Source organism: Arachis duranensis, chromosome 4 (genome assembly GCF_000817695.3).
Source record: "Arachis duranensis cultivar V14167 chromosome 4, aradu.V14167.gnm2.J7QH, whole genome shotgun sequence".
In the NCBI taxonomy this organism is placed as follows: Eukaryota; Viridiplantae; Streptophyta; class Magnoliopsida; order Fabales; family Fabaceae; genus Arachis; species Arachis duranensis.
This window is the reverse complement of record NC_029775.3, coordinates 116,108,746-116,126,542: the sequence shown is the minus strand read 5'-3', so window position 1 is coordinate 116,126,542 and position 17,797 is coordinate 116,108,746. Positions and strand designations below refer to the sequence as shown.

Sequence of the window (17,797 nt, the reverse complement as noted above, 5' to 3'; positions counted from 1 at the left end):
GGAGACACTTTACTTGAATAATGGATGTCAATTGTTGATTAAGAATTGGGAATTGCTAATTGACTTGGAGTGCACTAAAGCTAGACTTCCCTAGGGTAAGACTAGGACTTGTGACTCAAGTTAGTTACTTTTACTTGACTTTCCTCTATGATTAGGGGTTAACTAAGTAAAGCAACACTCCTTTGTTATCACAATTGAAGGAAGCTATAGTGATGGAACTTCCAATGTTCAACCTTGGTCAAGGCTTTTAATATTGATTGATTGTTGTTTTCTTTTATTAGCACTTTTATGCCACACTCTTCAAGCCACAAAAGACCACTTAACCAATAGCATGCATCCTTGTAGCATTCCTAGGGAAGAACGACTCGGGACTAATACTCTCGATTATAGATTGTAGATTTGTTTGATGGTGGATTTTGCGTCGGTTTAGACTATACTACGATTGATTACTTGATAATTTCTATACCGGTAAAAATTCATTCATCAATGTCACTGTCGTTGTTCTTAAAAGAGTCGACGTATATTTCATCCAGCTTGAGAAGCAGAAGGAGCTATATCTTAAAACCGATTATTCACACAGGAACATTTGGCGCCCACTGTGGGGCCGAAGTTTTAAAATTAACCCCGCTCTCATCTCTCCTATCCTATTGTCACCATCTTTTTGCAGGTCACAACATATGGCTGACGAGCCAAGCAACCCCCTCCGCCCCTCTCAAGCTGAACTATTGGCCATCAACGAATCCTTACGAGTTGAAAATTAAAGGATGGCCGACCTATTACGTCAAAAGCAAAACAACCAGAGTAAGGGAGGGGAACACAAGAACACTGAGAATAAGGATGATTAAGACGAGCACACGTTAGAGACGAAGCCTATAATAACAACATCCACGAAGTCAACAGTGAAAAGGACTAATTCGTTTTCAAAAGACATCATGAACTTTTAAATGCCTAAAACTTCACTTTACTAATAACACTGAAACCTTATGAAAGAATTGGTGATCCCAGCATACATGTCACCAAGTTTTACACAATGATGTTTATGAACGGTGCATCCAACCCAATACTCTATCGTACATTTTCTATCTTTTTAGATGGGTGCTGCCTTGATCTGGTTTTTCAATTTGCCTGCAGATTTTATATCAAGTTTCGATGAGTTAGCCGACCTTTTTGTAAACAACTTTGCTGCGTTAAAAATCTATGTGGACGATTCATAATACCTCAGCACCATAAAGCAGGGACAACATGAAAGTCCCAAAGACTACATGACGAGGTTCGCCAAGGCAACCGTGGAGATACCTAACCTAAACCCAGAAGTGCACTTGCATGCCTTGAAGAGTGGATTCCGTCCTGAAAAATTTCAGGAGACTATAGTTGTTACGAAGCCAAAGACATTGGCTGAATTTCGTGAAAAGGCAACAAACCAGATCAAAATAGAGGAGCTCTGGCAAATCCAAAAGGTAGAAAGGCCTAACCTTAATAGAGAAGAGGAAAAGCGGAACAGGTACGGGCTGGAAGTGAGCCGAGTCAGACAAAGCTCAAGCTCGTCTCACAAAAATTGAGCTTGGCTCACGGCTCGACTCATTAACAATCGAGCCTATTTCTTAAGCTCAAGCTCAGCTCACGGAAAGCTCACGAGCTGGCTCAAGCTCACCAGCTGGCTCAAATAACTGGAACATAACCTATAGTTCTATATAAAAAATTATAATTTTAATATAACAAAATAAAAAACAATGCATCCATATATTTAACAAACTTAAAACATTACATCTTATAGCTATCAGCTATCAAGTTTTGAATATTTATTTGACAACTTAAATTGTTAATGTAATCTCCACAGAGCTATCTTCAACCTTAGACTTGTTTCTTAGGCCATAAAAAACTCGAAGCCAATCTCCTCCACAAATTAAAGCTTCAACTGTAGTCGGACTTAGTGAGGATCGAAACGTATCAATTACCCTTCCACCAGCACTAAAAGTTGACTCTGAAACCACAGTTGAGATTGGAATAGCAAGAACATCAGCTGCCATTCTAGATAATATCCTATATTTTCCACGATTTACCTTCCACCATTCTAAAGCACTGAAGCTAGTTATATCATGTTCTCTTTGAAAATATTTTGGTTCATCCAAGTAAGTCTCTAATTCAGATTTTAAAGCTGAAACTGCTTCTTCATTCTTTACAAAATTTATCATTATTGACCACCCAGTTTGTGAGAAATTTGAACTTTGCATTGTAGAGTTGATACTACTTTCACCACTTGCACTCAGTGAAGTTGATCCTTCTTGCTCGTTGGATAGAATGACATACTCTTGATACATTTCTGTCATGATTTGATGCACCAATGTCATATTTCTTGTAGCTTCTTGCCCATATATCTGCTGAAAGCACATTTTAAGACCTGTCAATTTGCATCTGGGATCCAAAACAGTAGCAATAGCCATGAGAAGGTTACATTCACTCCAATATTTATTAAACTTTAGTTTCATTTTGGCAGCCATTTCCTTGATGAAAAAAGGTCCACTATTAACAGCTTCATCCAAAATTAATTTAATGCGAAATACCTCAGTAAGATAAAGGTTGGCAGTAGGATATTCACTTCCAGATATGATATTGGTTGCACAATTGATCACTTGTAGAACTTCAGCTATTTTTTCAACTTTATCCCATTCTTCGTGGTCAGGAAGATATCTATAATTTGGCTCACGATCTTGGAATCGAGGGAAGACTTCTTTAAAGTGCAATGCTGTAAATATCATTTGATAAGTTGAATTTTATCGTGTAGGACAGTCAAGAATCAATTTTCTCCCAGGAAGTTGCAATTGTTGAACAATCTCGGAGAATGTACGCAACCTTGCCTCAGACTGATTGATAAACTTCACATTCTCACGTATATTTTCAATTGTTCCTGCTATTTCCTCCAATCCATCTTGAACAAGTAAGTTTAAGATGTGTGCACAACATCACACATGAAATAACTTTCCTCCACAAAGTAATTTTCTATGCCTTGAAATCATGTCCTTCAATGTCCTTAAGCATGAGTCATTATAGGATGCATTATCTACAGATATATAATAAATCTTGATTCGATACCCCATTCAATAAGACATTTGAAAATGGCATCTGCAATATCAACACCACGTCGAGGTGGAGGGACATAAACAAAACTAAGAACTCGTTTTTGCAGTATCCAATTTGTATCAATATAATGACCTGTGATAACCATATACTCAATTTTCTGGTTCTGTGATTTTCACAAATCAGTAGTTAAACTGATTTTACTCACATCTTTTAAACTTGCCTTTAACTTCTTCTTTTCAGCTTCATATACTTTGAGACAATCACTTTTCAACGTTTTTCTACCAATCTTCTCATAAGTTGTATTATTGCACTTCATCATCAATGAAAAACCAAATTCTTCAACAATGCTGAATGAATGCTCGTGCATCATTAACCAATGTGCAGTTTCTTCTCTTTGTCTTGCATGATCATACTTTCTACCAGGAGTTACTAACATATGACCAATGAAATTTGGATGCCCTGCTGAATCGCTTTGAGGGAAGTTCAATTTTTTTTGTTTTGCCAACACCATTTTTCTGTAGCCAGGATAATTGTTCTTCAAATGCCTATTCAATTGACTTGTAGCTTTTGAGTAAGTTATAGCATATTTTCTTTTGCAATTAACACATTGATTCTTCACAACCCCATTAGACGATTTCACTTCTTTAAAATGTTGCCAGACAAAGAAGGTTTTCTTCCTTTTATTTTTGTGAATAACACCCTTATCTTCATTGTCTTCTACCTCTTTATCTTCTCCACTTTGATTTTCTCCTTCATTGTTGTCTAATGCTTCTGCTTCAAGTTCCACTTGTATTTCTGGTGATGATATTCCATCAATAGGAAGAAGTAGTTCTTCATTTTGTATATTATTTCCGTTTTCATTTGAAACAGACACTAACAATTGATTTTCAAGTTCAGAATTTTCCATGATACTGTTAGTAAAAAAATAAATGTGTTGAACAATCAATAAAAAAGAACTCTAAAGATTAAAAAAATCAACAAAAAGAGAAAAAAAATTGAAAGAACATAAAAAATATAACTTACTTGATAATTGACTCCCAGAAAAAAAAAGATCAGACTTCAAAGCAATTGAATTTTTCAAAGTAGATCGATGAACAAACCAATTTGCTATTTAAGAGAAAGAAGTAAATCAAATTTTTCAAGAGATTTTCTTTTGGGAAAAACTCTTCCTGTTCCTCTCGGGCTCTCTTTGTTCATTATCATTGACCAATGACCATTATGATTTGTGAATACAAAGGTGCTCTATACCGCCACACTATATTTCATTATTTTTATCCCTTTAGGTTTCTTTGTCTTTTGGTTTCTAATTTATTAAAAATCTAAATGAGTATCCGTATAATTAATTATATTTTCTGTTCCCTAAAAAATAGAAACTAGGAACTTGATAAAAAAATCATTTTGCGAACTCACAATTTTTTTGTATAGACAAACGAATAAATCAAAATATATATATAAAATTATATATTATTACTTTAATGTGTATATATAATTTAACAATATTACAAATTGACAAAATTTTCATCCAAAACAAATTGAGCTTGGGGGCTACCCTCATCTCCAGATAACCGATTTATAGGTCAGCATGACAAAAAGCTCAACCTGTCTTATTGGAAAATATTGCAGGTCAAGCCTGAGGGCTGTGATCCGTTACTTATAAACCCAACCTGAGCCTACTTATAAACCAGAACTATAGTAAACGTGCATAACAAACCACATGGAATCAAAGTAAAACACATGGTCAAACCCTCCTAATGAACTTATTCTACACAATCAACTCTCACTCAGAGATAGTCACAACATAATTAGGATAACATCCTTAGCACTTTCGAGAATATCAAAAAACTATTCCCAACACAAACAGCTATATAATACACAAACTCCCGAGACGAAAAAGGTAAGCTATTCACTTTGAATATCATATCTACCACCTTACACTCTCTCTAACTTGAGCATTGGAGTGCCTTTGCAGGTGGCCACTTCTGCCATTCGTAGAAGAGTCGACGTATATCTCATCCAGTCTGAGGAGCAAGACGAGTTATACCTTGGAGCCGGTTACTCACACAAGAATATTTGGCGCCCATCGTGGGGTCGAATTTTTAAAACTAACCCCACTCTCATCTCTTATACTCTATTGTCACCATCTTTTTGCAGGTCACAACATATGGTGGACGAGCCAAGCACCCCCCTCCTCCCCCCACTCAAGATGGACTATTGGCCATCAACGAATCCATACGAGTAGAAAATCATCATCATCTTCATCATCATCATCTTCAATTGCTCGTAACTTCTAAATCGTAGTTCCGATTGACGAGTCGTTTGCGGTCACGCATTGCTCTTGTCACGCTCTTCAATTTTATCTAATTATTGTGGTAAGAAACTTCAAGATTCTTGCCCCATTCTCCATTTCTCTTCAATTTTGCATTTTTAGTTTGGGTATTAAGGAAATTCGATTTTTCAACATTTAGGGGAGACTCAATCTTAAGTTCTAGCGAGATTTTGACCCAAGACTACGAGAAATAAGGTAAAGGACCTTTTCTCTTTATTTTTCCCAAATTTGAGTTATGAACCTAGTGTGAATGTTGTGAAAATTAAATGTGGTTAGATTGAATAAGATTGGGTTGGCTTATATTGATGCAGATTGGATTATCTTGGTGTAAATCCGATTCGAAATTGAGTCAAGGATCACATTGGTGAGGAATTTGGTGGGCTTGAACCGATGGACATTGAAATTACCGGAGAAGAGTTTTTTTAAGTTAAGACCACCATCAACGAAGGTACGAGTCATAATTTTGGATAGACATTGTGTAACGCTATGTGAAAACCTAGGTTAATTGCCCTAGAATAGCGTTAAATGATGTATGTTAATGATGGACTGTAGTTTAACATGATTGTGTGAATTGGATATGAATGTTGTGATATGAATGAATTAGTAACGAGTGTTATGGTGTGAAAATCTTGGCCTGATGCTATGATAGAGTGAGGCATCTCCTATTCGGTAAGTGATGGTAAGTTGGATCATTGTTGTGTTGTGGATTGGTTGAATGATTAGATTGTTGGTATTGGTTTGTTGATGGAAACTTTGGAAATTTGATTGATTGTGGTGAAGCTCGTTTGCATAGGGAATGGATAGAGATTGATAAGTAAGTATTGATAATGTTTAGAAATAGCTTTAGAGTGGTTTGAAATTGAATTGGGTTGAGTTTTTGGTAAAATTTGGTAAAGTTGATAAAAAATAGAATTTTGATAACTTGGCGCTCGAAAGTTGGATTTGTATGAAATCTATCTTAAGTTAAAGCTAGTGAAAAGAGCTCTAAAACAGTATAAGAACGGAAGAAAAAAGAAATTTTATAGAGGAAGTTATGAACGAGTGAAAACTGATATAAAAATCTGAAAATAGAGATTCTGCAGAAAACCAGAAATTTTGGTATGCGTACCCATGCACAGTTTGGTACGTGCGCACTACACAGAACCGGTGAAAATGCTCGTGCGTATGCACAATCAGGAGTTTTTGCAAGTCGTGCTTACGCACGACATGGTGCGTACGCACAAGTCCTGCTTTCTTGAAGAAACCTTATTTTTGACTGTTTGGCCTTCTCGACATGCTTTTAAATTCATGTAACCCTTAAATTAAGTTTGATAACTCATTTTTAATCCCTGAATAGGGTGTGGCTAAGTCCAATAAACTAAATTTCATTATTCTTGGATTAAACACTTAGTTAACCGGAGGAGATATTGCGGGGATGGTGGTTTTATCCCACCCGCAGTGAGGACGGAGGTTCCATCGCGCTCACATGTTAAAGAAATTGGAAAATCAATATATGATTGGGGGTTTATGAATTTAAATTGATGAAATGGATAACTCACTGAAGTTAATAAGTTAAATTACTTATGAAATCACTAAAAGATACTGATAATGATTAATTGTGGCCTAAATAGATGGATTGGCAAGGTTTGGGTGATATCCCGCTTGTGCACTTATTGAATATTTGTTTGTGACAAGATCTGGGTGTTATCCCACTTGCGTATTGAATTGATTTTGCCTTGGTACCTGCACCGGACAAGGACGAAAGTTCCATCCTGCTTGTTTCGTGGTTGCAGTGTGACGAGTAGATGGCAACACATAACACCTATGTTCTCTTGGATGAAAGGTGCGACAACACACTCTGTTGATGTGAGATGGCACTCTCCATTGTTTGACACGTTTATAAAGTGAGAAGACACTTTCCATTGAGATATTGGTACCATGATTTATAATTTCTCTCGGGGATCCACACCGAGAGACTGATTCGGGGTATCAACCGGATTTTGTGTCAAGCATAGCATAATAACTAACACGTGAGCTCATGGCAAGTAGGACAAGTATGCATCATCTGTATCTATGTGACATTGTTTGAGTATGCTCATTGTATTTGGATTGCTTATGTGTTTATTTCTGATTAACTGCTATTTACTCTATTTGTTGTAATTGCCTTTGTTTGTGTATGAATCTCTCTACTTGTGCTTGTTACTACTACTAAACAAATTATTGAACACTAAATTACTAAAATTGAACCATTGTGATACTGAGAGAACTGTTGACCTGTATTGAGAAGAGTTGAAGACTTAAAATCACTATATAGCTGAGATTTAGCTCTGTTTACACTGTTTGGTTTAGAAAGGACCCTAGACTTGAACCTTGTGCAATTGGGAGTTTAGGATCGCCTAGCATATTCATATCGTTTTACATAATCTTTATTTGGAATTATTATCCTACTGGGAATCTTCGGGTTCTCACTCTATTGTGAAATTGTTTATTTTCAGATATAGGATGTGATGCACCTCATTGAGTGTGCTGGTTTTTCTTGGAACCGAAGACTCTATTTTGGATTTGTATTTTGTACCTAGAGTAGTTATGTTCTCCACTTTTGAACACACTTTTGTATATTTCTATTAGAGGTTGATTTATGGAGAAACAGATTGTCTTTTGTGTACTTCTGGGATGTATTATACATTCTAGCAGGCATTGTCTTCGCGGGTCGAGACTAGTACTTCCTATGTATCTCCTTTTGAATCTTATATATATTTCTTTTGTGTATGTATACCGGCTATTGTTATCTTCAACGTTTCGAGTGTGATGCAATTTTTGTTATGTCATCTTTCTTCACAGGCTCCTAGCTATATTATTATCTTTCAAATATATGTATGTATTTTGCTTTTAGGCGTCGTAATGCCTCACCACCTCTGATTTACAACTTTAGCGTAAGGCTTTGTATGGTAGGATGTTACAGAGAATACAAGAATAAAGAGAATGACAGAGAGATAGAAAGTAGCAGAGAAGTGAAAATTATCTTCTCATTGTAAGAATAATGAATCACCTTATTACACTAGCTTACACATGTATATATAGTAACTATCTGACAACTAATTTTTTCACCAAAACTAACCAACTGTTAACTAACAAACTCTCTAACTAATTTGTTAAATTAATGATTGTAAGCATCTCAGCTTAAGTCACAACCCCCCTCAAGTTGGGAGTGTACAAATCGAATAATCCTAACTTGGAATGACAGTTATCAAAAGGAGTTGGAGCCAAAAGCTTGGTGAGGATGTCTGCCATTTGCTTCTTGGTAGAAATAGGTAGCAATTCGGTAACCTTTTCTTGTCATTCATCTCTAACTACATGACAATCTGCTTCAATGTATTTAGTTCTCTCATGGAAAATGGTATTAGCTATAATGTGAAAAGCAGATTGGTTGTCGCAATAGATTGTGATAGGTCTGGTTTGTTCAACCCTCAATTCCCTGAGCATGAATGTTAGCCATTGAGCTTCACATGTAGCCGCTGCTAAAGCACGATACTCGGCTTCACAAGAAGAACGGACCATAGTATGTTATTTTTTGCTCTTCCAAGTCACTAAGAAAGTTTCTAAGAAGAAGTAGTAGCCAGATGTAGAGCGTCTGGAACCAGGGCAGGCTGCCCAGTCACTATTTGCAAAGCCTGAAGGATGAAGATCTGAATTGGCAGAGAAGAAAAGTCCTAACCCTAGTGCTCCTTTCAAGAATCGAAGCACTCTTAATCCTGTTTCAAAGTGCTTATCTATGACACTGTCAAGGAATTGGCTCAACTTGCCAACAACAAAACTAATCTATGGTTGAGTGTTTGTCAAATAGAGGAATTTTTCAATCAGCCTTCTATATTTTGAATTGGATTAAAGGATTGTCCCTGAAAATTTGGACAACTGCATTGAGTAATCTGTCAGAGTTGTGACGAGCTTGGCTCCCAGCATTCCGAATTCTTCAAGCAAATCAAGACAATACTTCTTTTGACAGACTGCAATTCCTTTATTTCTTCTCACAACTTCGAGATCCAAAAAATACTTTAATTCACCTATGTCTTTGATATTAAAAAGTTCATGTAGATGTTGTTTAATAAAAGAGATTTTCTTTAAGTTAGTCCCAGCCAAAATCAAATCTTCAACATACACTAAAATATAAGTGAAATTCGAGTCAACAGCTTTGGTAAATAATTTGGACTAGGTGTAGCCACAAGAGATCAACACTGAGCTTAACTTTGTGTTCCATTGACGATTGGCTTGCTTCAAGCCATCGAGAAAATGATCCAACTTGCAAACCAGGTAAGGATCCGAGATACTTAAGCCTGGTGGAACTCTCATGTACATTACACATATTACACTAGCTTACACATAAGTGAAAATTATCTTCTCATTGTAAGAATGATGAATCACACTTACTACACTAGCTTACACATGTATATATAGTAACTATCTGACAACTAATTTTTCCGCTAAAACTAAATAAGGGCTCGTTTGGCAAATTTTAAAAGTAACTTTTTTTGAGATTTTGACTTATGAAAAGTAGTAGTATTAATGTCTGGTGCAATTTTCAAAACTAAATTGCGACTTTCTAAGAAGCTATTTAGAAGTTTATAGAGAAGTTAAAAAAATGACTTCTCTCATATGACTGCTACTTTTTACCATATTTCAATAAAATAAGGTTCAGTTTGGCTAAACTTTTTAAATAAGTTCTTTTGAAAAATGAGCTTAAAATATAAGGACTTTTATTAGTAACAACTTTTAAATAAGTTATTTTATGTTTGGAAAGTTATTATAGAAGTTCTTTTTTTAAAGTTGTGCATTAAATAGGAGTGATAAAATAGTTTTTGAAAATAGGAGAAGTCACATTTTTTAACTTCTTCAAAAACTCTAAAATAACTTTTTAAAAAGTTAAAAGTTTATCTAAAAAATTATACCAAACGCTATTAATGTAACTTTTTATAAGTCAAAAGCTAAAAAAAAGTAGCTTTTGGAGGTTCCCAAACGGATCCTAAGCACTTTTAGAACTAAAAATTCAAACACAAAATAACTTATTTATAAGTTACTTTTAATATAGTCATTTATTGTTTAAACTATTTTTTCAAAAGTAACTTAATTAAGTTGTTTACCCAAACTGGATATAATTCTATTAACTAACTAACTTTCTAACTAATTTGTTAATGACTGTAAGCATCTCAGCTTAAGGCTCATCTTGGATAAACAACTTAAATAAGTTCTTTTAAAAAAAAAGTCTAAAATATAAGGACTTTTATTAATAGCAACTTATAAATAAGTTATTTTGTATTTGAATTTTTAGTTATAGAAGTACTTATTTTAAAGCTGTAGTGTTTGGATAAATAACTCAAAAAAATATCATTTTTAACCACCATCTCTTCTTTACATATTTTCATGAATATAATATAGTATTTTGTTCATTCCAATTAATTTTAAATTTTTTACCGAACTTACCACTTTCATGAATTTATTGAAAAAGAACATAAAAAATAAATAAACAAACATTTCCTACATTAAGAGTTACATAAAAAAAATGGAGAGATATTGCAAAATAAGAGAATTACCCTAGAATTATTACAAGTGAATAAGGGTGTTTTTATACGTGGTGAATAGTAATACAATTCTAATTCACAGTAATCTTGATGGTAATACTAAAAATTTTTTGTGTAGTTAGTATTTGGTGTCAAAAACAAATGTGAAATATGTGTCATGTATGTTTTCTTGCTATTTTTACTAGAATTCCCTTTTTTTATTGGGTTAAGAACTTGCTGTAACAATAATAAAAAGAATAGCAAGCTATATAAAAATAAAACCACATATGAAAAAAATAGAATTGAAACTGAGATTTCGTACCACACATGATGTTAAATACAAATGTAATGATAAAAATAAAGTGGTAAAATGATTAAAAAATACATATACAGCAATTAGTTTAGATAGAATATTGTGTGAAAATTGTGGTGTGGGGTCATTACTTCTGTCAAATGAAACATTGCGTAAAAATGATAGTGGAAGACCAGTACTTCTGACAGATAAAATATTGCGTAAAAATGGTAATGGAACGACATTACTAGTAGATAGAATATTGTACGAAAACAGTGATGGAAGGCCAAAAAAATAATTTTAGCAAAGCAAACAATGAAAGGAGTACAATAGTTTCTTCTATTTTTAAGTCAAATTTTTGTAATCAACAATAAGGAGAGAAAAAATGATATCAAGCCAATGTGATTTTTCATAATTCAAAAATAAAAAAAATTTGTTACTTCCCAAGGTCACATTCATGGGCAGAAAAAAGAAAAAATATAACACATCAGAAAGTTTTAACCTTTTAATTATTCAATGTAAATATGTATCTTTTAAATATTATTTTTATTTAATTTTAAAAAAATAAAAAATAAATAATTTTTATAATTTCTTGAAAAGACTGAATTTTAAAGAATAAATAACATTTTTCTTTTTTACTAATAATATTCATCTTACAAATAATGCTATTTTATCACTGCTAGTTGCTTTTTTTGCCCTTTAATCAAGTTTTCAACTGCTAAAATATATTTAATTACTAATTATATCATTAACCCTAACTTTAACTCGATTTCGCTTGCTAAAATTATCTAAGTAAAATATTTCTATAGTTTCTATCCCGGAATAGAAGATTCTTTTGAAACTAATAATAATAAATTAATAATTAAAGAATTATCTTATATTCATCACATAATATATCTAACAACTGTCTCTATTTCTAGCTGGATGTGATCTGAAATTCTGGATCAAATAACAATAAACACATTAAAAATAAACTCTTTAGTTGTGTCTACACAACATGAGGCATGGTGACAAATAATTTGACCCTGCTTTTAAACTGTCATGCACATTTTTATGTTCCATCTTAAGCTAGTTGTGGGCCATTGGATAAAAGGAACCTATTGTATATATATAAAAAACAATTATTAATATGGTTCAAGTTGATATTTATGTATGAATAATTCCAAGTTTCTCCAACAATTGGGATATGGATCCGTATATAGGTATAATAGAAGCAATAATTAGACCAGACAACATGTGCAACCCACATGAAATGAAAACTAGATACTAATCACACTAATAAAAACAATGATAGAGGGTGGTTCCTCCCTTCTTCAATTCAGGGTAATGCATTATTTGCATCCATGAATTATAGTAAGTTCACACGAGGAAGAAGGTTTATATGGCGGTGCTCATGCAGCTTTTAAGAAAGGACTTATTCTAACTACCATTTTGGGTTCATACATATATATGTGTAAATAAGTGGTTTTTTTTTTTCAAAAGGCGTAAATGATTTGATAGAAAATGATTATCTTTTATTATTTAATTAAAGAAAAAAAGTTAAATAATATAAAAATTTTTATTGAATTTATCAAAATTTTTTCTCCAATATTATTATTTTTCTTTCAATCAAATATATTTAAAAAAAATAAAAATTCACTCAAAATTTTTTTTTCTTCTTACCTTTTTTCTCAATTTTTTTTCCTTCCAATCAAACAAAGTTTAAAGAATAAGATGAAATTTTTTGGTCAGTAGATCCTTAATAATTAAGTCCAAAACTTGTAACCTCATATATCCCATTTGATTTCTTCATCACACTAACCTAATCTTACTAACCCTAACATAAATAAAAAATTGATCTGTTATATATATATATATATAAGTTAATTCAACTAAAGAGTCAACTTCTTTTTAATCAATATTAGTCATTTCATAATTTTAAATTCTAAATAAATCTTAAACCATAAATTTTGAATCCTAAATTCTAATTCTAGATCTTTCAAAAAATATCGATTAAAAGAATAATTTTATAATTAAAAAATTAAAAAGTGATTCTCTATATTTATTCTATAATAATTGTTAGGTTAATCGTTACATTTTCAAATAGAAGTTATACACCTATAATAGTAGCACAAGATACTGGTATAGATATAGATATATAGGAAAAAAAAAAGGGACTCAAGTTGTGGACTAATGTACTATATCACATGTAGAGTTAATATTGTAGACATGAACTATTTATAGGTAAGATTTAAAATATGCAATAATAAGTAAAGTTGGTAGTAGAGAAATAAATTTGTTGAAGGGATTGTGTTGAGTGAGAAATTGATTGATAAATGCATATTGCACTAACTAGAGAGGGAAAGGAAAGTACTAAAAGTGTACCAAAGTGCAAATAGCTTAGCTGCAATCCAATTGCATTATTCATGGTGCATCATGTGGGCTTGCCTCATATCTCACATGGCCAACTCTGTTTCCTTTTCAATCACAATGATTCATATCTTTTTCCTAAATTTCCGATCTAAAAGTAATGATTATTCATTTATTTATTTATTTTATTCACATCATCATAGTTCAACATGCAAAGTAATTGCACACCCCATGTTGGCAAAGGTTTTCAACCTCCACAAGGTTTCCTCATTAAAAATTACTTGATATGTGATGTAGTTTGTGTTCTCCTCCTTCGTTTATTTTTGTACATCAAGTTTCTCGTGTATTATGTCGATACCTATTTTGGCACTTTCCAATTTTGATATAGTCCTAACTTTAACGTATTAATATTTCATTTCTACTGCTGGATCATGCGTATACTTAATTTTTGTCTATACAAATATCACATTTAATTTTAATGTATTGTACGTTTAAAATAATTTTACACGTGTATTTAATTACGTAACATTACATCAGTGTAAAAATTACTTTTCACATTGCTAAGTTTCAAACTTGGGTGTGCTTGTTGCAAGACATACCTTTTTCTTCCATAAATTAATTAAACCTTTTTCTTTTGGGTTCACTTGCCAACTAAACTTTATGCACTCCTTAAAAAGATACCGTTATTGGACCTTGGTTTATGGGCTTGATTAATAGCTCCTACAATATACAATGATATTTTTATAAAAAAATGGTAGGCCCATCATGTTGGAAGGCGAGAAGCCCAGTGGACCGGGGAAGACTTGAGAGTGTCTTCTGTCAACACTTTTTGTCATTTGGTTTGTATAAAAAAATGATACACTGCAACTGAGGCTTAGCTCAACTGGTTAAATCATATATCTCTTAATAGTTAATATACTGTATCTGAATTTAAACTTTAGTGTGTGCACTAAATGTTAAATATAAATTTTTTAATATTGTGTGAGTGAATGTATAGTGTATTGAGATAATTAAGATTGGAAATTATCCAATCTACTTGATAAAAAAAACGAAAATTACAAATACAAAACTAACTGAGGTAAGATAGCTTTTCTATTATCATCAACTAAAAATAAAATGGATCTAAAATTGTAGTGGGGTATATCACTGAAATAAAAATCAGGATCTCACTTTATATAATGGATCTACAGTTTCATTTATCTTAATCATGGAGTCTATTTTATAAATTGTTGTAAAGAATCTAGGACTTCATAAGTGTACGTACTTGAAAAAAAATAAAAGGTGCATGTAACTATTTCTGATATTTTGTGTTCAAACCAAAAAGTTTTCATCAGGAGACCTATCTCACAATTTTTTTTTCAGATAAATTAGACAACTTTTAATTTTAGACATTATAACATCACAAATTCATTCTTTTTTTTGTATTTTCAAACTCGGTAGGTCAAGGACTAATCCGTCTTAGCCAATAGATTATTGTATGGCGCATGCACAAAATAAAATTCGAACTTCTAACATTTGATTAAATATACTAGTAAGCTAACTTAGACCAACCCAACTTAGTCCGAGAAAAGAAACATAGTTGGAGAAAAGAAACATAAAAAGGCTGGTCATGGAACTTGACCTTTTCAGCACTTTACCTAATGAATAATGGGCCACCTATACACTGTGTTGTTTCATTTTGGGCTTAATTGGGCCAACTGCCATGCAATTGTACACATTTTGCTCAGTTTCACCCGTGGTAGTTGGGTTGGGGCCCAGCAAACCCGAAAAAAAATAAAAAAAAAGTCGCTACACATATATCCTTTATGTAAACACCATTTTGATATTAGTATTTTTTTAACAACACATATTTTTTGTTTTGTTAATTAAAAAAAATTAAATACATAATTATTTAATAACAACTGTATTTTCATACAAATATCAAAAGTGCTTGGTGTATAATTGAAAACAAATGTATAGAATCTAATTGTGTGCTTTTTCATTTTCCATCAATCTCCATTGATGGCTCTGACTCATGATGAATATGGAGAAACATACCATTCTGAATTTAATATGTAACCAATTCAAGCAATTTTTCCAGTTCTGGACACTATGCCTTATCCTAGGAGTTGGACTTGGACCAAAATATTAAAGCATTCTTCATCAAAAACACAAACACACTAGTTTGGAATTTTTACTTTATGCTGTTGATGGGAACCAAATGCTAGCTAATTTCAATAAGCTTGATTTTAGAAATTAAATCAAATCTACATTTATATACTGTACTTGTATAAGGTAATTTTTCTATTATATATTGAAAGTACATACAAATTAGAGGATCCCAAGAAAGGTATGATGAGTTTATCAATGCATTGATTATTAGAAGGTGGTGCATGTGTTCTACTTGATCAAATAATTCAGGTGGTTAAGACATAACAATCAAAATATTGCTAATGCATATATAACATATATATAGCATCTCCTAATGAGTAACCTTTGTATTAATGATGGGAAACAAGAGAACAAAATTGCCAGTTGTGGAATTGACATTACATTATTTATTTATTATAATTATTATTATATGTTATTAATCAATTTTGATTAAATTGATTGAAAAATGAAAACCTTTCTCTAGAGATTGAAATTTGAAACTCTGGTATTTGTTTTCACAAACGGATGCAGTGGCCAAAAGAGGCATGTAGGGCCAGTCAAAAGGAGCACTTGTTTATTTGTTAAATAAATAAATAATAAATAAATAATGCTTTGTTCATCTCATCACTAATATAGCTGTAATATGTGAAGCACAATTTTCATATTGAGCTGGTTTTAACTCCAACTTTCTGAAACTTGCTCAGTATGAAAGGGACTATTAGGTAGAAATGTCAGAGGGCATATTATTAATAAGGATGGTTTATTGTGTATGTTACAACTTTGAATTGACATCATAGGGCCACCAATCCCATACTTATTAATTAGGGTTGCTTCATACTTCATTATGTTTTTAATATAGGGATTTAATTAATCAAGCACAAATTTCACCCAACTCCCCTTAATTATTCCTATTTCATAATAAAATAATCTTGTCATTCTTTATTTTGGTTGGAAATTTTTTATAATTAAATTCTACACAATAATAGATTCCACACATATATGATATATCATAGTTCAATTAAGATTTAAGAAGTTAATATTTTTTTAATTAATATCAACTAATTTTTTAAATTATATACTCTTTTATCTTAAATTTTGAACTCTAAATTTTAAATCCTAAATTCTTCATAATATAAGAGTTTAAAAAATAATATTATAATAAAAAATTAATTAATATTAATTAATCAAAAGTTAACTCCTTGTATTTAAATAATATTACAATTTTTTTAAGAATACATAGAAAATTTGTTGGCATAATCAATGTGGTAGAAAAGTGATCAGAAGATGCCAAAAAAGTGAACCTTAATTAATTAGAATCTAACGAGCTAGCTGAGTTGTGACTAGAAATTAAAGAGTTGGATTTAGTTGGGTTAAAAGGGAAATTAAAGGTTATATAAAAAGATTAGTTAGCTAGGTAGCTAGTTGCCAGAAGTAGAAAAATGGGTTCACCAAAATGGAACAGTGCTGGGGTATAGGCAAAGATGGAAGATTGGGATAGCTGTTAATGATTTTGTAAGAAAGTGGGACATTGCACATGATCATGATGATAATCATAATAATAGAGAGATAAAAACTTGCAGTGTAATTCAAAGCAGAAAGAGATAAGATTGGCAAAACTTGACACATTATTTTTAGTAAAGAGAGACACCTGCTTTCCTGATAATTATTTATTGTGCATTCCACATCTAATTGGATTTTTTTATAAATAAATAATTTAATTATTTTATTTAAAAATATATATAATTTATAATGTATTTACTCATTTACATTATATATATTGATCCATTTCGTTTACATTATAAATAAAATAATTATAAATGTATCTCATTTATATTGTAAAATTATATATATTATTTTTGAACAAAATTTTTAAATTATTTTGATTAAATTGATTGAAGAACGAAAACCTTTCACTAGAGATTGAAATTTGAAACTGTGATATTTGTTTTCACAAACCGTTCAGAAATAATGTATATAATTTTGCAGTATAAATAAGATATATTTATAATTATTTTGTTTATACAATAAATTAAATAGATTAATATGTTATAAATTAATAAATAATTTATAAATTATATATTTTAATAAATA

At 31.8% G+C, this 17,797-nt stretch overlaps 2 protein-coding genes across 2 annotated transcripts; both read right to left on the bottom strand.

Moving 5' to 3' along the window:
- Positions 1–1,811: 1,811 nt before the first annotated feature.
- On the bottom strand, positions 1,812–2,756 carry LOC107486288 (zinc finger BED domain-containing protein RICESLEEPER 2-like). Its single transcript, XM_016106836.1, has one exon. The coding sequence runs from the start codon at positions 2,754–2,756 to the stop codon at positions 1,812–1,814; it is 945 nt and encodes a 314-aa protein (XP_015962322.1).
- A 15-nt stretch (positions 2,757–2,771) lies between these two features.
- LOC107486289 (zinc finger BED domain-containing protein DAYSLEEPER-like) lies at positions 2,772–3,985 on the bottom strand. The gene is made up of 3 exons (XM_016106837.1): positions 3,299–3,985; positions 3,091–3,241; positions 2,772–2,926 (listed from the first exon to the last, which is right to left on the bottom strand). Exons 1-3 carry the CDS (start codon positions 3,983–3,985, stop codon positions 2,772–2,774), a joined length of 993 nt encoding a protein of 330 aa, XP_015962323.1.
- Between the last annotated feature and the right edge of the window lie 13,812 nt (positions 3,986–17,797).